General features: G+C 42.6%; 1 protein-coding gene across 2 annotated transcripts in view; it reads right to left on the reverse strand.

Annotated features, from left to right (window-relative positions):
• LOC147030063 (1-phosphatidylinositol 4,5-bisphosphate phosphodiesterase delta-4-like) overlaps nt 1-25,447 on the reverse strand; it is a 125,114-nt gene that overhangs the window by 47,182 nt on the left and 52,485 nt on the right. For both annotated transcript variants that reach the window (XM_085873776.1, XM_085873775.1), the window contains 4 exons: nt 18,399-18,543; nt 13,862-14,011; nt 2,666-2,842; nt 2,426-2,573 (listed from right to left, as the gene is read on the reverse strand). In XM_085873776.1, the coding sequence (XP_085729902.1) occupies nt 2,426-2,573; nt 2,666-2,842; nt 13,862-14,011; nt 18,399-18,543 (620 nt within the window). The remainder of the gene's footprint in view (nt 1-2,425; nt 2,574-2,665; nt 2,843-13,861; nt 14,012-18,398; nt 18,544-25,447) is intronic.

Below are 25,447 nucleotides of genomic sequence, written 5' to 3' on the forward strand. Positions count from 1 at the left end.
TGATAACCTGAAAGCGAAGCGCTGTGACCCGAATCCTGATTCTCCGTTTGGCCACAGTCGCCCTAGCCATGCCCAGCCAGGCTCCCGGGGCCAGAAACGGTCTCATTCGCCCATCCGGCTCAACATGGTTCGGAGGTCCTGACTCAATATAGGATATGAGCCGGCACCCTGGCCCTGAATGTGCTCTGAGTGCAGTCTGAATGCCGAATAGCAATGCACACACGCCATCCATGTGCCCTCTCTCATGAGCCAAAATGCGCACCCGGACCCGATACCAAACTCCCGGATCGCGACCCCTCCTCGCCACCTCTGTCTTGCTGTGTTCTGAGGCTCGTATCAATCCCACGTGCTCACCCGGGACATCCCCGGTGACATGCGTTTGAGCTGTTAACATCCGCTGCTCGGCCATACATCACGCGATTTGAGGACTGACTGAGTGGTGCAGCACTCCTCTGCATTGTGGTGAATTGTAGGGAAGCAGAGGTATGAGGGGGTGCGGGAATATTTTTCCCATGTGCGGGAGACATTTATGGTCGAAGTGGTGAGGTTTGGTGAGCGAGGGGTGAAGCAAGGTGAGATGCCGGTTGGAAATTGGCACGCAGATATGAATGAAATAATGGCGCGCGATGCGCGTGCGGTGTAGTGTGCTTATTACTCATCGCATTTTGCATGGCGTGTATGCTTGCTTGTTTGATTTGTACAATGGCTAAAAGGAAAGGGTTGGATTAGAAATCAGAACAGGAGACAGAGATAGTTAATAGACTTAGCTATTAGACCCACACAACGCACTTTGTCCCGTTAACCCACCAGACATGAGGGGAAGGTCTAACTTCTTGAAGATGAACGAAATAACTGCCTGCGGATCACTGTATGTTGGGGGGCATTGCCTTAGAGGCATGTGGTTTTGTAGAACCACAACAACACATACATACATACTGTACATACATACATACATACATACATACATACATACATACATACATAGTCTAAAAACAAATGAAACCGGTTCATATAAATAAATATATTTATAAGATTGTATGTGATATCATTGAAAGTTAATTATCTCACCACTTGGATGGAAATTGAAAAAAAGGCTCCATTACTTTTTCGCATTATTGTCACGAATCATTATGAGTATTTCAAAATGATCCGTTGAGCCGCCTAACCCACTGACTGACTGACTGAAGGATACCGTTATGGTTTTAAGAGCTTTTTGCCGAGATAACAAGAACTTGTCGACTCTGTCATCGACAAGCTAAAAATTGGACTTTTGACAAGGAATTTGTTTTTTGTCTGACATAATAATGGAAGACTATATTCCAAAAATTACTCTTGTATAATGATGTACAATATCCTTGTTCATTTTGAAAACAAAAATATGTAATGTGGCCTTCAAAAATATTTGTTGGTTTTATAATTCATTTTAATGTCATTGTGAATCACCTACACATTCTGCTGCTTTTAAAGATAAAATTTTGCCGATAAAAAGCAGCAGAATGTGTTAAGTCAGTCCCTAGACTATGCTTAAGTTGGTCTCCAGTTTCCATGGAAAGATTCCCTCAATCTAAAACGTGATCAGAGCCGTCTCTCTGGACATTGCTCAAGCAGTCTGGCACCCTGCCTTGCTCTCCAAACTCTCTGCCTGTGGCATCCACGGTCAGTTACTCACTTGGCTTACTAACGTCCTCCATTCTCACACCAAGCACATGCCTCTCAATGGGATCCTCTCATATCCTCTCCCTGTCAAGGCTGGAGTGCCAAAAGACAGTGTCTTGGGCTGACTCCTATTCCTAATTTTCATTAACAATCTTTCTGATTCTGGAAAATTTTCTATCTCTTTGCTGATGACTCCCCCACTGCCATAGTATCACCCATCCTTTGGATGAGTAGGCAGCAGCCTCTTCTCTCTCTGCAGACCTCGATAGAATCATACGCTGGTCCAACACATGGTATATGTTGTTCAATCTCGATAAAATCTTTCACTCTCACTCTGTTGCTCTGAAAAGACCATCTGGTGAATCCTCCCATATACTTTCTTAACAATCCCCTGGATTACTCTAGCAATTGGGCCTCACGATCAGCTGTGGTCTTTCTTGGGCAAACCACATAGCGAAGTTGGTTTCCAAAGTCAGCCACCAACTTAAACTTTAAAAGTAACAAAGAATACATTTCATTTGTAAAAATACAAAGTTTGAACAAGACTTCTATTGTGATGCCATACAAGCTTTCCACTAATATAGATTTTTGCAATCGACAGCTGAGTAATCTTTTATGTATGATGTGCCACTGTACTTGTGCTGGTGACATGTATTCCATAGTGCAATGAAACATCACACTTACCGAGAAAGGAGGATTAAACATTCATAATGAAAGCATTAAGTGGGTGGGGGGATTTTGATGGAGAAAGTGTTTCGCGTGAACATACCTCCTTCTTTGAGCAGCTTATTTGCTTTCCCCTCAGAGAGAGAGGATGTCTCCCATGGGTGTCGTGGACTGCTGAGTCCAGGAAAGTGTACACTGCGGCAGTAAACGATGCAATCCGATAACTCCCTTGCCAAATTCTGGTGCCTCTCCTATTGAAATTAGAAATAGTCAACAACAATAAAATTGGTTTCAAGATATTTGCTGTCAAGCATTAGTGAAAATAATAATGAAGTGCTCTGACCTTGCCATGATTTTTGACTTTGCAGCGAACATCCTCATCCTCCATCTCTGCAGCTTCATCCTCATCACTAACCTCACCCACCTCCCCATTTTGTGCAGCGCGAAAACCTACATCTACTGCAGGTTGCTTAACACGTATCAGCTTCTTCCCTTTGATGAGAACTTTTCCTTTCAATTGCTGTTTTCATTTGCATAAGGAAAGAAGAAGAGTTAATGATTTAGCAATTTATCAGAGAAGCATAGAGTCAATACATTTCTGTTTGGAATCTGATTCAGTTAGTGATCATGCTCCTGCTTGGTACGAGTTTTATGTCAAAGTAAGAAGGGTAAAACACAAAAGAGAAGTCATGATTCTCCAAATGTCACTGATCATCTACATATTACTAAAACTCTCATCTTGTATGTATGTATGTATGTATGTATGTTCCGAAATACAGCCAAAACGGAACAAGATAGCACAAAAATTTCGGCCCACCTTACTCCCCATTCTCCTGCGTTTGCAGTATTAAGTTTAGTTCAAATCGGGCAACGAAAAAATTATTAAAACATACCCATCAGAGATGGGGAATCCCCCGCCATTGAATAAAAATAGGTTAGTAAAAATAGTTGGAGCCTATATCGCGATAACGTCATTTTTTTCAACATGGCTGCTTGGCGGCCATATTGGATGTCCGACGGGGCAGAAATTCAATAGAAACCTACTTCGTCCCAATACCTACCCTCCCAGCAAGTTTCGTTGGAAAAGAAAAAAAACTTAGGGCCTATTTCGCGATAATGTCATTTTTCAAGATTGCTGCCTGGGGGCCATATTGGATGTTCGACATGGCCGAAATTGAATAGCAACCTATTTCATTCCATTACCTACATTTCCAGCAAGTTTCATCAGAAAATAAAAAAATTAGAGCCTATATCGCGATAACGTCATTTTTTTCAACATGGCTGCCTGGCAGCCATATTGGATGTCCAAGCGGGCCGAAACCATGTTGGAAAACGTTCCCAACGGGTGAGGAACGTAATAACCAAAAATAATTGAAATCAGATAAGCGGTTTTCCATTTATTACAAAAAACATTTTTTTCAAGATGGCCGCCCCAGTCGGCCATCTTGGATTCGGCCACGCCCAAAATCAATAGGATTCTTCCTTTTCAGGTGGTACATGTGTGACCCAAATTTCAAATCGATATGGCAAACAGTTTATGAGTTATCGCACTCACAGATATAAATGTTGACTGTGATGAAATAAAAGATGAAGTGACGCGCGACCACGTGACGCGTGGCTCGCACACGAGACAGATAAAACCGAGATGCTGCGCGGTCAACGGGATTGTCCCTGGGGCATTGTCATTAACTGCAGTAGTTCACTTGGTGCTCCTTGAATGGTGAGAATTGAGAGTGTACCGGACTCCGTGTTTATGCTGGTTAATTGTTGTTATACTTTGCGGTGATTGACTGCACATGTATTCCTTTTGTGTTTGTAGAGACGGCTTCAATCAAGTGAAATAACGCCTTATACTCCAAAGGCATTTCTCTCACATTCATTTCAATTTATTTCACTTGATTCCTTCGACTTCCTCAACCGACTATGGACAAGATCTTCAAGCCGGAGAAGTTCGATGCAGACCCGAACGCCACCGACTCGGAAATGAAGTGGTCCCATTGATACCGCACCTTCTCACACTATCTGACCATCATTGAAGAGGAAGCCGACAAACTGGCCGCACTTGTAAACCATGTCTCGCCAAGTGTATTCAGGCTCTTCTCGGAGTGTAACACTTATAACGAAGCGATCAACGTGCTGCGGGCGCTCTACGTGAAGCGCAAGAACGAGGTATACACAAGACATCTTCTCACCACACGCAGGCAAGAGGCCGGTGAGACAATCGATCAGTACTTGCAAGCTCTGAGGCAGTTGAGCAAAGACTGCAATTTCCGGGCTGTAACCGCCGAGGAACATCGAGATGAAGCGACCCGAGAGGCGTTCATCCAGGGGCTCAGGTCAGCCCCCATCCGGCAACGCTTACTGGAAAAAGCACAACCCAATCTTGAAACGGTTGCCGACCAGGCCTGAGCTATGGACACGGCCCAGCAGCAATCTGAGTCATATGGGACACCGGTGTTGCTAATGAATGCTGCTACTGCGGAAACTCAAAGAACTCCCCGGGTTACCTCTGACACTGAGGATGGAGATAATCCTGAGGAATTGGACACCCAGACCTCGTCGAACTCCTCGGCAACTACTTCGGTTGGTAAATGTTTCTTTTGTGGGTATAAAAGACACCCCCGTAGCAAATGCCCCGCCAGGGATGCCACATGTATGAACTGTGACAAGAAAGGGCATTATGCCAGGGTATGCAAATCTACTCTAAGAAGAAATAAACCCACTTCTGCTGCCCTCTACTCTCAAAAGAAATTAACAGCAGCTTCACTGGCAAATCTATCCAAAGTTATTATCAACGTAAGAATTAACGGGCGTATGGCCGAGGCGCTGATCGATACCGGTAGCTCTGAAAGTTTCATCAACAGCTCACGAGCGAGAGACAGAAAATGGAAGATCTACCCGACAGACAATACGGTATGCATGGCCTCAACATCACTACAGTCCAGCGTATGAGGGTACTGTAACGTTGAGCTGGACGTAAAAGGCCACACGTATCGGGATGTAAGGGTACTGGTGCTTCGTGACTTATGCGCAGATGTAATTTTGGGTCATAATGTCCTCAAGCAGCACACGAGTGTCGAAATACCGTTTGGAGGAAACAAACCTCCTCTAATTCTAAAGCTCTGACCACTGCGGAGGTATCGTCCCCCCTGCTGTTTGCTAACTTGTCGCCGGACTGCAAACCGATAGCGATCAAATCGCGACGATATACCACCACTGATATGAACTTCATCGCTTCTGAGACTAAGCGATTACTGGAAGAGGGTATTATAGAACCGAGCGATTCGCCATGGCGCGTACAGGTATTGGTGACCACCAACCAGAACCATAAGAAACGAATAATTGTCGATTACTCTCAAACGGTCAATCGCTTCACCCACCTCGATGCCTACCCATTGCCGCGCATAGACGAGATGGTCGAACGCGTGACCAACTACAAAATATTCAGCACCATTGATTTGCGAAGCGCCTATCATCAAATTCCCATTCGAGAGGAAGACAAACTTTACACCACGTTCGAGGCAGGTAGGCGACTCTATCAATTTAAGAGGATCCCGTTCGGTGTCACTAATGGAGTAGCTTGCTTCCAACGAGTCATGGATGACATCATCTCGGATGAAAACCTCAAAGACACTTTTGTTTACGTGGACAATGTCACGGTGTGCGGTAAGGATCGGGGGGAACATGATGCGAATCTGGACAGATTCTTGAGCATTGCTAGAAAATATAATCTGACACTCAACTACGACAAATGCGTATTCTCGGCAAAGTCAATTGACCTTTTCGGCTACACAATAGGCGACGGCGCGATTAAGCCCGATCCTGAACGATTGCGCCCGCTCCGTGAGCTACCCCCATCCCATGAGCTGCAGTCATTTCACCGGGTGATTGGGATGTTCGCGTACTACGCTAAATGGATTCCCCAATATTCTGAGAAAATACATCCCCTAGTGCATTGCAAAAGCTTCCCGCTAGATGCCACTGTTGTAAAAGCTTTCCACAGCCTCAAAGATGATATCAGTAATTCCATGGTATTATCGATCGACAGCACGGTGCCGTTCGTGGTGGAAACGGACGCTTCCGATCATGCGATCGCCACAACGCTCAATCAGTCCGGCCGACCCATCGCGTTCTTCTCGAGAACTCTCTCTGGGAGCGAGCAGAGACACTTGGCAATAGAGAAGGAAGCGTACGCTATTGTCGAAGCCCTACGTAAATGGAGACATTATTTACTGGGCAACCACTTCACACTCATCATGGACCAGCGATCCGTTGCCTTCATGTTTGATGGGAAAAATAACGGGAAAATTAAGAACGAGAAAATAATGAGATGGCGGATAGATCAATCCTGTTATAGTTACGACATTGTTTATCGGCCCGGGAAGGAAAACCCTGCTGCGGACACCTTCTCTCGGGTCTACTGTTCGGCGACATCAGGTCGGGCTTTGCAAGACCTTCATGTGTCTCTGTGCCACCCGGGGTAACCAGAATGGCACATTTTGTGCGCAGACAAAACCTTCCCTATTCTATCGAAGATATTAAACAAGTCAGTGCTTCTTGCCCTGTTTGTGCTGAACTAAAACCCAGATTCTATGGCGCCGCTTCTGGCAGGTTGATCAAGGCCACTTCACCCTTCGAGAGACTAAATATCGACTTCAAAGGGCCCTTGCCGACTGAGACAGACAACAGATACATACTCACTGTTGTTGATGAATACTCAAGGTTCTCATTTGCATTCCCGTGCTCGGATATGACCTCGGGCACTGTCGTGAAATGTCTCTCTGACCTCTTTGCCATGTTTGGGAAACCTTCGTACATACATTCTGACAGAGGACCGTGTTTCATGTCGGCCGAGCTCAAACAGTTCCTATATGAACACGGCATCGCAACTAGTCGAACAACGGGTTACAACCCACAGGGTAATGGGCAGGTGGAACGGTATAATGGAGTCATTTGGAAAGCCGTAACCCTGGCGCTGAGATCGAGAGGACTGGGGCCCGAGCGGTGGGAGGTTACCCTTCTCGACGCCCTGAATTCCATACGCTCTTTGCTCTGTACGTCCATCAATGCTACTCCGCACGAACGAATGTTTACTCACCAACGACGATATACCGGCGGCCAATTGGTGTCCAACTGGCTAACCTATCTGGGTACAGTGTTCGTGAAGCGCCCGGTACGACAAAGCAAGTATGAACCAATGGTGGAGAAGGTCGAACTCATCGATGCTAATCCTGAGTATGCTCATGTTAGACTTCCTGATGGCAGGGAGACCACTGTGTCGGTTCGCCATCTGGCTCCCACGGGTAATCCTCCCTCTGGTACTCCTCCCTCTGACATTCCCTCCCCAGGTGTTTCTCCCTCAGGAACTTTCTCACCCGAGAATGGTGGCGTCGGGGTTGAGGTAGACGAAGCTACCGCATTCCACCCGAGAGCGATCGTGGAGTCATCCCCGGCACGAATCGAGGCTCCTCAAGGGGATCGGAAGCCTCCCTCAAGAGAAGCCACCATTTACTCCCGGAGAGGTCGATGGATAAAACCCCCTCGACGACTCGATCTGTAAAGGGGATTATCGGCAACCCTTGATAACACTTTACTATGCTTCTATAACTCCAAATAATTCTCACTGCTTGAAATGTATGTTTCTGTAGTTTAAATAGTTCTCACTGCTTGAAATGTATGCTCCTATAGCTTTGAAGTAATCATGGTGTGTTAGTTGAACCTCTAGTTACATATTAATGATGGGGAGAATGTGATGAAATAAAAGATGAAGTGACGCGCGACCACGTGACGCGTGGCTCGCACACGAGACAGATAAAACCGAGATGCTGCGCGGTCGACGAGATTGTCCCTGGGGCATTGTCATTAACTGCAGTAGTTCACTTGGCGCTCCTTGAATGGTGAGAATTGAGAGTATACCGGACTCTGTGTTTATGCTGGTTAATTGTTGTTATACTTTGCGGTGATTGACTGCACATGTATTCCTTTTGTGTTTGTAGAGACAGCTTCAATCAAGTGAAATAACGCCTTATACTCCGAAGGCATTTCTCTCACATTCATTTCATTGACACCCAGACGGACGGACGGACGGACGGACGAACCGGGTGACAACAATATCTCCCTTCCGCCACGCGGCGGGGGATCAAAAATCAATTCCCGATTCAGTCAAGTCCTCTTCGGGATTATTTGATCAATGCAAACAACCTCAGCGGTATAGTTCGCTGGAGCTATCTTTTGTTTTTTTTTAATGATTTTTTTTTATCAACCGCTGTCACAACGGGAACCCAATTGGTTCATGGGTCGTCTAGTACACTATGTAGCTTTTCAAAGGAGTTTGGGCATTGTTGAGGTACATGCAAAAGTAAAGAAACAAAGAAAATTAATTAGCAGAAGAAAAAACATGGTGAACCAAAATGGCAAGTGAAAAGTGAATAAATGTAATAAGCAAACATAAAAAAAGTTTATAGCTTTGTAGGATTAACGTCAGGAAGTGGTGTGCAGCGACCTGAAACTTTGTACAAAAGAGTGCAATAGGAAATACATGGGAAAGCAGTACATTACACATACAGCTTGGAGTATAAGGAGAGTCAAACAAATGTTGTCGGAAATAGTTCATTGTTTGATTGGCATGTTTAAGGTGTTGAAATGGAAACAGGTTGGTCATAAACAAATGAAGACTGGAAAATCAGAAGAAAAGCAATTAAAGAGTGAAAGTCAGTGAAAGAGCAAAGAGAGACAACAGTAAATTTTCTACCGTACCATCCTGACATGTATCTCTCAATCTAGATAGCTGCTACAACACCTGACATGATCTGCTGAAATGAATCGTTCCTCCCACAGAATGTCCGTAATTGCTATTTATCTCACTCAAACGATGTCTCTTCTGTTTCAACAAGCCTGAACCCCATTACAGCGGTGGAGTTGTAGTTTACATGAATAATTCCATCTCCCACTGTCTGTGAACTGCTACTGTCCGTGTACCTGTTCAAGTCCTCAAAAGTAACTTTGACTGTGCTTTCCCCTCAGCAACCACCTCCTGTTTGTCTGTATGCTGTGCCATCCTCCTAACTCTAACAATTCCATTTACATCTTTCTCTTTGCCAACATGGACCCACTTTTCATCCTCCTATAACAACTGTAGCTTCCTCATATGTGGTGATTTAAAGTGTCCTCATCCAAATGGGTGGTAGTTGCTATTAAGCCAGTTCAACCAATCATAACACTGCAGAAAAAGGGCTTCTATGACTCCCTGGGCCTGAACAAATCTGGGAATGGGAGCTAAAACTAATGTCGGCATTTTGCCAGCATGTCATTTCCACCAATTAACACTAATTTCCTGGCATTTGTCCTTGCAGTGAAGGTCGAAAAATGCCGGCATTCACAAGATGTGAACGGTAACGGTAAAAATGCTGACAATTTTACACCTTGTGCATTGATGTGTGATGACCATGGGTCACCTAGACCAGTCACATCAGCCAATCACGGAGCTCCAAACAAAGCCTGAGAGGAACATTCATGTGGGCCATGTGATTGTTGACACGTTACGTGTGTGTGTGTGTGTGTGTGTGTGTGTGTGTGTGTGTGTGTGTGTGTGTGTGTGTGTGTGTGTGTGTGTGTGTGTGTGTGTGTGTGTTATCAATTAGCCTTTTCTCACAGTGCTTTTATGCATGCTACGATACCCACTCCGACTTTGATACACTCTCATCATAAGTTGGATGTTAAATTTTGCTTTCCGTTCTTTCCAGTTGTTATTTCCAGTTCCAGTTGTTTCTATTCCTGTTGCTCGTTGTTTCCACACATTCCACTTGGTACTTCCACCAACCATTTTGATATGATACAGTACAACAATGCACCAGACACGAAGCATCACATCTGGTTTACGGCAATTTTGTGGCATTGGTCACTGGAGTGAATCGGGGCAGTGGGCAATGCTGGTATTTCAATGCTAGCATTTTGCCGGCATTCTCTCGCCATTTTGGGTGTGCAAATGGGGTATGTCTCTGGTATATGCTTCCCCTCCATCCCTTCCCTCACTTCAAATGGCACCACAAAGGAGTCTGATCATGAGAAGGCTGAATGAAATACCACAGCAGGAATTGTGCGACGTGTTTGGACAGCACGAGTGTACACGTTCCGAAAACCTGCTCTGCTGATGCTCTGCTGAATTGAAGTCAATCAATCATTTTCTGCTTTGTTCAACTTATCATTTGCCTGAGGTCAACTTCCATCCACTGGGAAATCATCCAACATTACGATGTTATACAAAAATGGCACAAAAACAGATCGTCTTAACCACACGCCCATTAGCTTGCTTCCAATTATAAGCAAAGTAATTGTGGTGAGGATGTTGAGGTCACGGAGAGATTCACTTACCTTGGCAGTGATATTCACATCTCTGCTGTCTGTGAGCCAGAGGTCAATAGACATCTGGGTCGGGCCTGGGGTTTCATGGATTCACTGGGTCATGGGGTATGGCGCTGTCGGTACTTGTGCAGGAGGATGAAAGCCCATGTCTTCAGGTCCTTGGTGCTTCCATTCTTGCTCTACGGATGTGAGACTTGGACTCTGACCAGGGATCTGAGATGGAGACTTAATTCCTTTGGTACCAGGTCTCTTCGGAGAATCCTTGGCTATCGCTGGTCGGACTTTGTGTCCAACGAGCGGTTACTGAGAGAGACTCAAATGAAATTACCTGCATAGTCCCTGAGCATCAGCTGCGGCTGTGTGGACATGTGGCTCGTTTTCTTGATGCTGATCCTGCTCACCAGATTCTCTCAGTGAAGGAGCCTCGTGAGTGGAGGAGGCCAGTGGGCTGACTACGTGCCTCGTGGTCGCAGTTGGTTGATCGGCATCTCAAGGAAGTGGGATGGGCCAGGCATCTTTCTGGGGGGGGGGTGGCCAGACGGAGGCCCCTGGAGTACCGGTGGAAAGTGTATGCAGCAACGTGCTGCTCCGGTGCATGCTCCTATACCTGACCTGATAGATTGAAAGCTTTTGACAGTGTGCCATCATGAACTGATCTCCAAGTTCACCTGTTTCGGTTTTTCTCCTTAACTCTGCTCTCTCATATTGAGTTTTCTCTTCGACCATTCTGTCTCTGTAATTGTGTCTTGTTTGTTTTTTACTTTTTTTTTCTTGTCTTTTTCTTGTCTTTTTCTTGTCTTGTGTTTGTCAATCGCCTTCAGGTCACAATTTAACACCGATCTTCACGAAACTTCACCAAGTTGTAGAGGTAATCTCAACTGAAAGCCCATTGACTTTGAGGTCAAAGGTCAAAGGTCATAGGTCATCTTGAGGTCAAATTTCTAAAATTGTCATTTTTCAATTGATTGACTTGAAATTTGAACAGGATTTGCAATTGCTTCACTGAATTAGGAAATCAACTATTTTTAAGATCAAAAGGTCAAAGGTCAACTCAAGGTCAAACTTCTAAAATCATCAATTTTCAATTGAAAAATTATCAATATACACCCTATTAACTTGAAAGTTGAACAGGATTTGCAGAGTCCATCACTCAATTCGGAAAACAACTATTTTTGAGGTCAAAAGGTCAGAGGTCAACTCAAGGTCAAACTTCTAAAATCATCAAATTTCCACTGAAAAATCGTCAATTTTCATCCGTCAAACCTGAAAATTAAGCAGCAATTGCATAGTGCATCACTGAATTTGGAAACAAACTATTTTTAAGTTCAATGGTCAAACTACTAAAATCATCAATTTCAATCTGAAATATCATCAACTTTCATCCGATTGACCGGAGCGTTGATTAAGATTGTCAATTTCAATCTTAATGAAATGGACAATTTGGTGCATCCATGGCAACTTTTGGAGAGGGGGTGGATTTTGCAAGTATCGTGCTTTGCATGACGTCTTTTTCTTGTTGTTTGTTTGTTTGTTTGTTTGTGAACAAAGTACATAAAAAACTTGAGGACAAATCCAGATGAAAATTGGTGGACAAGTTCAGTGTGTGACAAGGGCGAACTGATTAGATTTTGGTGAATATCCAGATCTGGATCTGACTATGAGAATTTTAAAGTGATTCTTCACCATTGAGAGATAGGGCAAATAACTATATATAGCACGATCTCTCAAAAAGCGGGGATGGATTCAGACGAAACTTGGTGGGTGAGTTGGTTTGGTGACAACAACAAGCCGATTAAATTTTAGCTGATGTCCACATCCAGATCCAGCCTATCAGTGGGATACAAAACATCAACTAATCAGCCTGGTGGAGGTATGCTCTCTCCCGAGTGCCTTTCTGGTGTTGGCTCTCTTTCCTTTTTCTATAGATATTACTTCTTCCGAGAACTGGCTGCTTGTACACCTCTGTCATTAGCTAGACCACAAAATACTTGGCAAACCATGGCATCGTGTGACTATTGTGTAGCCATTGGCAACTCAAGGGTTGGTTGTTATGATGTTTCTTTCTTTCCCTTCACCGCTAAGCACTGGAATTATTTACCTTTTCATGTCTTTCCCAACAGTTATAACCTGTCCCTTTTCAAAAGGCAGGTTTTCCAGTTCCTCAAAACTGAGTATTTTTCGTGCTCTTCACTTCTTTATTTCTTCAGTTCTTTTTTTTTTTTACCTCCGCCACCAAAGGTAGGCGTAGGTTATGTTTTCACCACTATTTATCTGTTTGTTTGTCTGTCTGTGAACAGGATATCAAAAAGGTTATCGACGGATTCAGCCAAAAATTGGTGGAGATGTTGGGTGTTTGAAGAGGCCAAATTTATTCGATTTTGGTGAAGATCCAAATCCGGATCTGGCTCCGAGAAATTTAAAAGTGATTCTTCTCCATTGCTTGATTGATCGGGATAAAACGATATAGAGCACGATATTTCAAAAAGGTGTGGATGGATTTGGCCAAAATTTGGTGGACAGGTTGGGTGTGCGATAAGGAAGAATCGATTCCATTTTGGTGAAGATCTGAATCAGGATGCAGGTCGAGAATTTTTTATTTTTTGTCCCGTGATTCTTTTCCATTGAGAGATAGGTCCAAAAACAATATATAATCACGATATTTAAAAAGGTTGTGGACAAGTTATGACAAAACTTGGTGGACAAGTTGGTTAGGTGACAAGAACAAGCCGATTAGATTTTGTTTTCGGTCAGGATCCAGATCCGGCCGATACAAAACTTAAACTGTTTATCCTGGCGGAGGTTTGCGCTCTACCAAGTGCCATTGTCGTTTTTTTTAATTTAAGGCCTGGTGCTGATGAGGTCTACAAATTTGATATTACTATTTGGCAAGTTTGACATTAGTATGTGAGCATTATAGTTTCACAAGAAGTTGATACCAGGAACAGTGCACAAAATCATTTGTGATAAAAGGTCAACAAATTATCCAAGTTTTCGAAAAAAATCTGGGATGAAAGGTCAGCAAATTATTCAAGTTTTCTATTTGTCCATGCATTAGCAAACCACCATTATCATGAGAATATTTGAGAATACACTGTTTATAACTGCAGTAGCAAGTCTCACAATTTCCTATACCATCAGCATAACAAGTTGAAAGCATAATTAATGTTGGTACTTTTACCTCAGGTGAAGGTTGTTCACTTTCACCTGATTGTACAGGTTCTGTGAGCAGCTTGTTCTTGAGGATAGACTTCATGTGATGGGCCATGACGCGTTGCTGCTCTAAGCTGCAATGGTTTTCTATTGACAAGATGACTGGGTATTCTGACACCTGACAAACACATTAATGGCAATAATTGAACTCGGCCGAGGTTATGACCATGACTACAGCGTAGGTTACAAAAGTATCAGGCTCTAATAATGCTGCACATGCTCTAACTCTAACTGTCTAACAGAAGCCAATTGCATATCTCTGAAAAAAAACAAGATATTTATTGCTTCATTTGTAAATGTCATTCAATAATTGGTCTCTTGGACGCAATACTATGAAACAAGTAGGCCAATGGCATTTTGCATTCAGTTTGCAGCAAATCGTGCGGGGCAGATGTATGAGTGGGGTTGGGGTGAATAGTTAACTACAGTTAACTAAATTTGGTCAAATGGGTTAAAATTTCAACATTCCTCAGCTTTGTAAATGAAATATTGAAGATGATGCATAAAATAAATGTGAGTAAAGTAGCACATGGGTTTTCAATGGATGATATATAGAAAGTGCTAATGCTATGATGAAAAGCACTTTCAATTGTCTAAGTACTGTATAACTGGGAAGGCAAAGGCAAAGCACCCAGTACACAAATTGAGCACTTTGCTAAGAGTGTAGCTTAGATAGTGGGGCGGCTTAGCTGATCAATTGTGCACTTTCCCTTAAAAGCATGAAACTTGGCACATGGTTAGAGTGATACAATACAAAGATTTTTAGTCCAGGGGCCACCGGAAATTGCAACCCGCATGGTGGCCATCTTGGATTTCAAAATGGCCACCAATGTGGACCTGTTTTGTTAAATATCTCTTTAACTAGTACAGATATCGAGACAGTTGAACCGCCTATACATACATTTTACGTCTCTATGAAGCCAATGGTGACATAAAATGTTTGAAAATTGTGGCTGCCATTTTTAAATCCAAGATGGCCACCATTGACAAGCTATTTTGCTCAATATCTCATTAAGTATTAAAGATATCAACACAGTTTTAATGCTTATACCTAAGTTTTAGGGGTCTAGGAATCCAATGGTGAGATTGAATATGTGGCAGCTATCTTTTAATCCAAGATAGCCACCATCCAAAGGCTAACATAAACTATCATCAGTTAGCACAATATGTGAAGGAATGAACAATCAAGAAAACATCACAAGCAGTTGGCAAAAAACCACAGTTACCGTCACGACTTTTCTAGTCTCTGTTGCATTCCCCATCACAATAACAAAGTGACGTGCATGGAAGTGCAGACTTCTTACACCTGCAGCGATCAGTGCATCCATTTGTGCATCCACAACGGATAAGTTCATTGCAGATCTTTGCGGCTTCCGGTAGTGTTGTCCAAAATCGGTTTAAACTGACCGTCGGATGTTTTTCCCAACCCCACTCACTTGGACATGGGAGCTCAGGCTGTGCATGTCATGCCTGGCCCCAGCATAATGCTCCTTGGTACACTGCACACCTAACATGCTGCACCAGAGCATGGTGTGTAGGCGGAATTGATTCCAGAGATCTGCCTTTCTTTGCAAACAGTTTCTTTTGTGCTGTATTAATGTCACTACAGGTACTTGTGCGATCATACATCAAAATGACGAATCTTGCAATAATGCTCATACAGGACTCAGTTATATCTGTTTGTTCATGGTTGACTTCAGATAGTGCATCTGTGAGCTCTGGGAACGACTCCCATACAGCCCATGCAGTTCGCTTACCTTGCCCAACAAACACCGACACAGTGTCACATCCTGTCAGTGCATGAAACATGGGGAGGGCCTTAGACTTCTCAGGGCCGAGAGCAGTGGCTACGTCATGTGCAGGGAGGAATAGCAAGCTCTTCCCTGTTCCAAAGGCTAACCATATCTTCACAGAAAGTCTCTGAGTTTCCATAACTGCAAGTACGACAACATCTGTATCAACAGTTCGGATTAGGATCCTGTCATTCCCTCTCTGTGCCGCACCAGCCGGTATATCTTTAGAACGCTTCCTTGCACATTCCAGTTTTGAATTGTTGTACGTAAGTCTGCCTGTTGTAGTTGTACTATGCCTGTTGTACTATGCTAACGTGCATTATGAGCAATGAAAGCTGCCTCAACACCATGACCTTCATCCAATGTGTCAATGTTTATCGTTCTAGGCAGCAGACCAAGGTTATGAAACTCGAGGAGATTATTAGCCAATGTTTTGTACCCTGCGAGTGTTGCTTCACCTTTTCGTTGACTGGGAAACTGAACCTTTTCAGTGTTGTTCTGTTGATAAAGAATGCAGAGTTCCCACTGAGTAACTCGACCCATTTCAGCATCTGGCTTAGATGGGTCCACAAGTTTGATGCACTTTGCCATCTCCAGTTGCAGATGAACGGGCATATGTAGGGTTGATCACTTGTGCAGTCACCATAACAATGGATGATGTCCCTGAAATGAGTAGATGCATAACTACTACCAGTTTCATAGTTTGATCAATATTTTAAAGCATCAAAAATTTATTCGTCTCTGAAATGTGAGCATAGACCTTGAGAGCAAAATAGCTGTGGATGGCGGGATTTCAAGATGGCAGCCACAATTTTCAAACATTTAATGTCACCATTGCATTCCTCGACCCCTAAAATGTAGTTATAGGGGTTTGAACTGTCTCGATATCTGTACTAGTTTAGGAGATATTGAACAAAACAGGTCCACAGTGGCGGCCATTTTGAAATCCAAGATGGCCGCCATACGGGGTGTAATTTCCGGCGGCCCCTGGACTAAAAATCATTGTATGGTGTTACTCTAACCATGTGCCAAGTTTCATGCTTTTAAGGGAAAGTGCACAATCGACCTGTTTTTTTGGAGCTAAGCCACCCCACTATATAACCTTTGCCAAGAAACTGCTTCGGCAGCACCAACACTCCATAACAGAACATGGTACTGTACATCAGAATCAGAAATACTGCAATATCATCCATTTTGGACACTTTTGTAACATAAAGCCTCAACCTTGTAATCGAGTGCCATTATGTAATTGTTTTGCACGCCCTCAATATGTCATTCCACAAGCACACCCATGTGAATCATCACCCTATAAGTTTGCCTATAAACATCAAAAATACAAAAAAAAAAAAAATTGAAAAAAAAATTGGTCACCTACTCTTTTTGAAAGGTACATTGGGATTTTTAACATCATGAAGTGAATCCTAGCTGATAGGACTCCCAGGGAAACATCCATATGAAGAATGGCACAATCACTGATGCAACATCCTGCTTGAGATTCACCATGAAGATGAGAGTTTAAAATCGAGTTGTGAATCAAACATCCATTAGACAGCCCAAAGGTGTGTCCGTGTGTGTGTGTGTGTGTGTGTGTGTGTGTGTGTGTGTGTGTGTGTGTGTGTGTGTGTGTGTGTGTGTGTGCTACCTCTGAAGACACCTGTCATCTCTGAAGAGGATGCAAGGTGAGTTTATCCCAATTAATTATGATGAGCATTTGTGTTTTTTTATTCTTCTTGAGCACTTTGTATGCAGTGTATGTAAAGTATTATATCAATAGAAATCATGGACATGAATAAAACAGGTATTTATCATATTTAAAGTGAAAATATTTCAATCTTCTCAAAACATGATGTTTTAAAAAGGAGAAAGTTCGATCAAACATGAACCACAATGCAATCAGAATTGACTTGACCCCCATTTTGTGTATGGGGTGGTTGTGGAGTTTGGGTGGTGAGGTGAGTTTCATGTTCATAATCAATCATGTCAACTTATTGGTGATTAACTTGTCCCCCTGTTTCACAAAATAAGAGAAGGAAGAAGATTATATGAAGACATTTGCACAAAAGGAGAATGATTCAACTTCATGCATTTAAACCACAAAATTGTTTCCGTTACTTTTGCAAAGCAACAGAGAGTTCCAGCATGTGTTTGTAAATTTAGGTAATAAATTTGCAAAGGATGAACAACACTCAATGAAACGTAGTGGTTAATATGCAAAAAGGTATCTGCAATGTGGAACGATACATAGAGCAGGCATTGCGAGGTGAGAACACTGGTAAAATTTGAATCGCCGCTGTTATATGGCTGGATTCTTTGCAAATTAACAAAAAGTTTTGCTTTGACAGTTCTCTATAATAATAATAATAATAATAATAATCATTATTATTATTATTATTATTTCATTCCCAAAAGTCGTAGAGACAGCCCATGACTGCTTATGAACATTTTCATCGTTGAGGATTTACCCTGAAAAGGTTAATTACACCTTTGTCACGTGGTACTGCGGAAACAGCCCTTATTACCAACACCCTGTTTGTGAAGCACCAAGCCAACAGTTTATTGACTATCCAAAAATAGAACCCAATTCTTGGATAGACATTTCAGGAATGAGCAGATGAGTTATCCTTTAAGCCGAGCTATTTTTGAAACATCCTGAAAGTGCAGTATCATTGTAAGGCGATAAATACAATTTATCTTTCTGGAATAAATACCTGCCTTAAAAGCATATTTTTCCACCACTTGAATGACATCTCGAAAGAGGATCTTCGATGTAAGAGTGTAGCCATGGTAGATCACTGGCTCTTCATTTGGTCCATCCCAACAGTCTAACTCCACACATCGGCAACCCTTCAGAAATGCCCTGAGAACACAACAGTAAGGAATTATGCTTGGTAGATAACAGAATTGTATAATTTCACCGATGAACACAGTGCCTTACACGCGTTTTTACATGCTTGTATTATTCCATTGATGATGAGCTGTACCATAGTCTTCACACAGCGTTGGTGCTGCCGAGGCAGTGTCTTGGCAGGAGTTAGGCTGAGTGGCTTGCCATTGCCTTCCCAGTAGAGAGTCAGGGCAGGAATTTGGAATTTAGTCAGGGTGATGGCAGTGGCTCACTTACTTGTCGCAAGAGACATCATGGGATCTTTAACATCCACAAACTAGTGCTGGCAGATGGGACGCCCAGTTTAACGTCCACCTGAGGGATGTGACGATACTCACAGTGATACCTCGCGTAGCCTGTGAAACACAAGGGTGAAAGTTTATAGCTGGGCTGAGATTTGAGATTTTATAGCTCTGCGAGACAGCTTAGAGTTGAGTGTGCATACCTTTCGGATATTCTGCCAGCCCATTGTTCCATTATTCAATTGCTTTGATCCTTTGTCACATGTATTGTATCGTAGCCCTGGTTTAGTTTCTAACTTCTTTAACTTCTTGCACAGACCGAGGAATGCAGTGCCCCACTCAATTATGCTTCGAGTCTTCTGTTTCGATGAAACCCATTTGTGTATTGCCCTAAAATCATTGTTTTGAATCCAATTTTGCATGTTGCTAACTAAATTAAGCCTTTGACTAACAACATTATTTCTATTTTATGATACAGCCTAAAATCAATAAACAGAGATGCTGGAATTTACAACTGCAATGGATCCAAACCAGAATGAAATTAACATCACAATCAAGTATCACAGTGAAAACCGAAAATTTTGTGGATGTATATCAATAGAAATCATGGACATGACTCACCACCACTCATTTGTTCTAATAACAATGTGCTGTAATTATTCTGGAAAGTAAATTCACTTTGAAAATGCAAATCCACAACAAGCAATTTTAGAACAAAAAAGATTTTAATCTGTGATATTAACTTCAAAGAATGCACATTCTCATGCCTCAAGACCAAGGAAATTGTATGCCACCCTCGTGTTGAATGTTCATCGAGGTGTTCCATCTGCTTGCATTATGTGGCAGAAGTTAAAGATCGTTAGTTCTTTTTTTTTATGAAGAGGAGGTAAGTTGTTGCTGGCACCCAGACCAAATTCCAAATTAATGTCCAAATCAACTCCACTCAAATGCCAGCCTGGGCAGTGCTTCTTTTGCAAAGCAAACGGAAAATTAAGTATGCATCCATTCGGTATACGACACACACTTTCAGGTAACCAACGACGCTGAACAGAAATCTGTTGGCCCACTGGTATTGGCTACCTGGCTTACTTCCTTTCGGATATATTTTTCCAAAATTTGGGAAATATCTTTTTACAACTTCAACACGTTAACGTAGATTGAATAAGAATAAGAATCACTCATCAATGATCTCTCCGACTCTCTGGAACATCCTCTTTATCTCTTTGCTGATGACTCCACCCTCTGCCGTACCATCTGTCATCCCTCAGACCGGCAAGCAGCAGCTTCTTCGCTCACTGCAGATCTGGATAAAATCACAAACTGGTCCAACATGTGGAACATGTCTTTCAATCCAGACAAATCTCACACTCTCACTATGTCTCTCTGAAAGGACCATTTGGAACTTCCCCCCCCCCCCAATCTACTTTCTCAACAATTCTCTGGAAGAAGTCCATTCTTTCAAGGTTCTGGGTCTCACCATCTGCCATGCTCTTTCCTGGGAAAGTCACATTTCCAACCTGGCCTCCAAAGGCAGTCGCCGACTGGGAGTCCTCCGTCATGCAAAGTCCTTCTTCAGCCCATCTGAGCTCCTGACCAAATACAAAGCCTTCATCTGCAGCCTGATGGAGTACTGCTCTCCCCTTTGGGTGTGTGCTCCTGCCTCCCACCTTTCTTGGCCTCACGCTGTGGAAACCAAGACATTTAGGATCATTGGCATCTCCCATGATGAGGCTGAGTCCTTGGGCCTCTCACTCTCTCACCGCAGGCAGGTCAGTGGTCTTTCTGTCTTCCACCGTCTCCTCTCCATTCTCGCCCCCCCCCCCCTGCTCTGTCTGCGATTTGATCTCACCACATTTCCGCAGGGCGCTCTAGGTCCACCAACAACCCTCTTCTGGTAAAACTACCAAAATCACGAATCACTGCTCACCCTCACTCTTTCATTCCTCTTTTTTCCATCTTTGGAATAAACTCCCTCACTCTTTTCAATCCCATTCTTCCCTCCAGGTCTTCAAAACAGCTGTTCACCACCACCTCTTGTCTTCCCCATCTAAAACCATGATCTTTCTACCCCCGTTAATCCACCCCAAACCATCCTCCTTCAAATTCCCTGCTTTCCTTCCTGAGGGTCCCTGTAGTGTCCATCTTGTATACCCCATATTCCGTGCCCCATCCCTCTCCCTTCCACAGATCTCCTAATGTCTCTAATTCCTGTTTTTAGCAGCAGCAGCGAATGTTCTTCTTCTTCTTCTTCTTCTTCTTCTTCTTCTTCTCCCATCCCTCTCCCTTCCACAGATCTCCAAATGTCTCTAATTCCTGTTTTTAGCAGCAGAAGCAGCAGCAGAAGCAGCAGCAGAAGCAGCAGCAGAAGCAGCAGCAGCAGCAGCAGCAGAAGCAGCAGCAGCAGAAGCAGCAGCAGAAGCAGCAGCAGAAGCAGAAGCAGCAGCAGCAGCAGCAGCAGCAGCGAACGTTATTCTTCTTCTTCTTCTTCTCCCATCCCTCTCCCTTCCACAGATCTCCAAATGTCTCTAATTCCTGTTTTTAGCAGCAGAAGCAGCAGCAGAAGCAGCAGCAGAAGCAGCAGCAGAAGCAGCAGCAGAAGCAGCAGCAGTAGCAGCAGCAGTAGCAGTAGCAGCAGCGAACGTTATTCTTCTTCTTCTTCTTCTTCTTCTCCCATCCCTCTCCCTTCCACAGATCTCCTAATGTCTCTAGTTCCTGTTTTTAGCGGCGGCAGCGGTTGTTGTTCTTGTTCTTCTTCTTCTTCTTCTTCTTCTTCTTCTTCTTCTTCTTCTTCTTCTTCTTCTTCTTCTTCTTCTTCTTCTTCTTCTTCTTCTTCTTCTTCTTCTTCTTCTTCTTCTTCTTCAGACAAAACCTCTAGGACTCGGCTCTTTTATATACAGAATCCGGATCTCCTGAAATACTAAACACCTGTACACATCCTCACATTGAGGGTGCCTTTTGAGAGCATCTATCATGAACTTTTAAATATATTCGAACATTTGCTTTTAAGTTTCGAAAAGTTCACGTTGCTATTTAAAGATTATTCCATTTAATATATTGTAATTTCGTAAATACACTATTTTCTCGTCATGAACGAAGATCGCCCATGACGGACGTGACGTGACGGCACGTGACGAAATATCGGAAGTTGTTTTTTTTTGTTTTTTTTTTAAATTCTTCTTCCTCTTCTTGTTCTTCTTCTGGTGAAGACAAAACCTTTAGGACACCACTCTTGGACACATTTGTCCTTGTTTTTTCTTCTGTTCCACTGTTTTGTCCTTCGCAAGCCCCTCTTGTCTCATGCCCCCCTTACTGTACATTGTGTGTTAGCTCTCATACGAGCCTTAACAACGTATATTTAAAAAAAAAAAAAAATCAATAGGCAATTCTGATTCAAAGGACAGGAATTTTTGAGCACTGTTTCATCCGAATCCTGATCTTCATCAATGATCTTTCTGATTCCCTGGAAAACCCTGCCTATGTCTCCGCTAATGATTCCACCATCTGCCGTATCATTTCTCATCCATCAGACAGGCAGGCAGCAGCCTGTTCCCTCTTTGCAGACCTTGATAGAATCAGGAACTGTTCCAATACTTGGAAAATGTATTTCAACTCTGACAAATCCCACACACTCACACTGTATCTCCAAAAGGACCATCTGGCAAATCCTCCCATCTATTTCCTCACCAAACTACTTGAAGAGGTTAAGTCACTCAAACTTTGGGCCTCATCATAAGTCATGATCTTGCTTGGGCAGGACATATTTAGAAGATGTGCTCCAAAGACAAAAAACTCACTGAGCATCCTTCATCATGCAAGGTCTTTCCTTGGTCAGTCTGAACTTTGAACATACAAGGCCTTCATTTACAGCTTGATTGGGTCCCGCTCTCACCTTTGGGCTGGCATCCCTGCCTCACACCTTGCTCATATGCCTTGCCCTTCTTGATGCCATGCAAAGCAAGGACCTCAAAATAATTGGGATGACCTGCCCGAAGATGAGTGTCTCGTCCTGGTATTTTTGCATTGCAGGCAGGTTTGTGGCCTCTGTATTCCACCGCCTGCTTTTTGGCCTTGCACCCTCTCCCCTCTCATGGCCCTGTCACTCTGAGGCTTCTGCAGAGTGCAGAATGGTCTTCCGGTAACTTCTTCTTGTTACACTCCCAGAATCCAGTCTCACTGCTCACCTCCACTCATTTGTTCATTTTTTTCTCTCACCTGAAGAACCAACTTCACCAGGATGTTTAGCTCCATCTTTCCTTCCAGCGCTTCTAGACAGCTATTCACCCCGACCTCATGTCACCCCCCATTCATCCTCATCATCTCTTCTATCCTACATGATCCCATTTCCAAGCACTAATATTTTTCCAGGTTATTGTGATTTTCCCCCTCTCACTAACCCCTTTATACTTGTTGGTTGTTGGTTAGTTTGCTCCTTTTCTGTTTCATCCTTGCCGTCCCTTTCATCTTTTTGCTGTGTTTCATTCAGCTTGTGTGTGGCTTGTTCACCCCGATGCACCATCTCTCATGCCCCTTGATTTCACTCACTCTCACTTCCACTCTGCTGTTGGTGTTTCCACTTCTCCATTTTGTTCCCTCCCATTCTGCTCTAGCAGGTACACGACCCTCGATCATGTACACAAAAAAAAACACATGATTCAAACAACCCTAGTGGAGACTGTACACATAGACTTCACCTGATGAGTATATAAATATATAACATATAAATCACATTCACTACATTCCAATCAACCGAAGATGGAGAAATGCCGTGCAATCTGATACTACTTTGCCATGTGCAGACTGTACGACAGACAGATCATGACAGGTTGGGTGTGTGACAAGGACGATTTGGTTCGATTTTGGTGAAGATCCAAATCAATATCCAGGTAGGATAATTAAAAAAATTTTAAAGTGATTCTTCACCATTGAGGGATGAGGCTAAACATTATAAATATCATGATATTTCAAAAAGTTTGGATGGGTTATAACAAAATTCGGTGCATGAGTTGGTTAGGTGACAAGAACAAGCCAATTCGATTTTGGTTCAGGTCCAGAATCAGATCCGGCGAATCAGTGGGAAACAAAACGTAAACTGTTCAGCCTGGTGAAAGTATGTGCTCTTACCGAGTGCCGTTCTAGTTGTAACTGTATTTAATTAAGAGGAGGAATATCGGAATGTGAATATTATTCAAAATGACAAACACAAAGTTTTCACAATCAATTTAAATAAATAGTTCCCTCCCCCAACAATAATAAAAAAAAGATCCTATATAATGGTATTGACATGGTTCCCTTTTAATATCAGCGAAAATGGTTATTGTTTGCAAAAGTCTTTAAAAATAAAAATACTATAAAATCATAATTACTTGAATCACCAAACCACAGTGCCTATACCACACAAAACATATATATATATATATATATATATATATATATATATATATATGTATATATAAATATATAAAAAACTCTCATCTTGTATGTATGTATGTATGTATGTATGTATGTATGTATTTATGTATGTATGTATTTATGTATGTATGTATTTATGTATGTATGTATGTATTTATGTATGTATGTATTTATGTATTTATGTATGTATGTATGTATGTATGTATGTATGTATATGTATGCATGTAATTATGTATGTATGTATGTATGTATTTATGTATTTAATGAGTATATTAGAGGGACAGCGCAGGTAGGACGGTTTGGAGACAAAGTGAGAGAGGCGAGATTGAGATGGTTTGGACATGTGCACAGGAGGGAAACGGAGTATATCGGGAGAAGGATGTTGAAGATGGAGCCGCCAGGCAGGAGGAGAAGAGGAAGGCCAAAGAAGAGGTTCATGGATGCGGTGAGGGCGGACATGTGGGTGGTTGGAGTGTCAATGGAAGATGTGGAGGATAGAGCGAAATGGAGACGGTTGGTCCGCTGTGGCGACCCCTAACGGGAGCAAGCCGAAAGAGGAAGAAGAAGTATGTATTTATGTATTTATGTATGTATGTATTTATGGATGTATGTATTTTTGCATTTATGTATGTATGTATGTATGTATGTATTTATGTATGTATTTATGTATGTATGTATTTATGTATTTATGTATGTATTTGTATATGTATGCATGTAATTATGTATGTATGTATGTATGTATGTATTTTCCCGAAATACAGCCAAAACGGTACACGACAAGGCAACAATTTTAGGGCCACATTACTCACCATTCACCTGCAGTGTGCAGTATCAAGTTTCATCCAAATCAGGCAACGAAAAAAATTATTAAAAAATCAATTCCCGATTCAGTCAAGTACTCTTCGGGAGTTTTGGATCAATGCAAACAACCTCAGCAGTATAGTTCGCTGGAGCTATCTTTTTTTTTAATGATTTTTTTCATCAACTGCTGTCACAACAGGAACCCAACGGGTTCACTGGTCGTTTAGTATTTTTTAAAACTATAACGAGCCTGTCTTTGTGGATAGGAGGCAGCAGACTTGGAGTGCTACCGCACAACACACAAACCTACAAACACACAAACAAATCCACAAATCGACACTTGGCGAATTATATATAGATAAGAATTATAAATGAAATATAAAAATATATTAAAGTATTTGGAAGGAGCACACAAACAACAACAG

The sequence above is a fragment of the Eptatretus burgeri genome, chromosome 3 (assembly GCF_056783735.1).
Source record: "Eptatretus burgeri isolate ZD-2024b chromosome 3, Ebu_testis_v1, whole genome shotgun sequence".
In the NCBI taxonomy this organism is placed as follows: domain Eukaryota; kingdom Metazoa; phylum Chordata; class Myxini; order Myxiniformes; family Myxinidae; genus Eptatretus; species Eptatretus burgeri.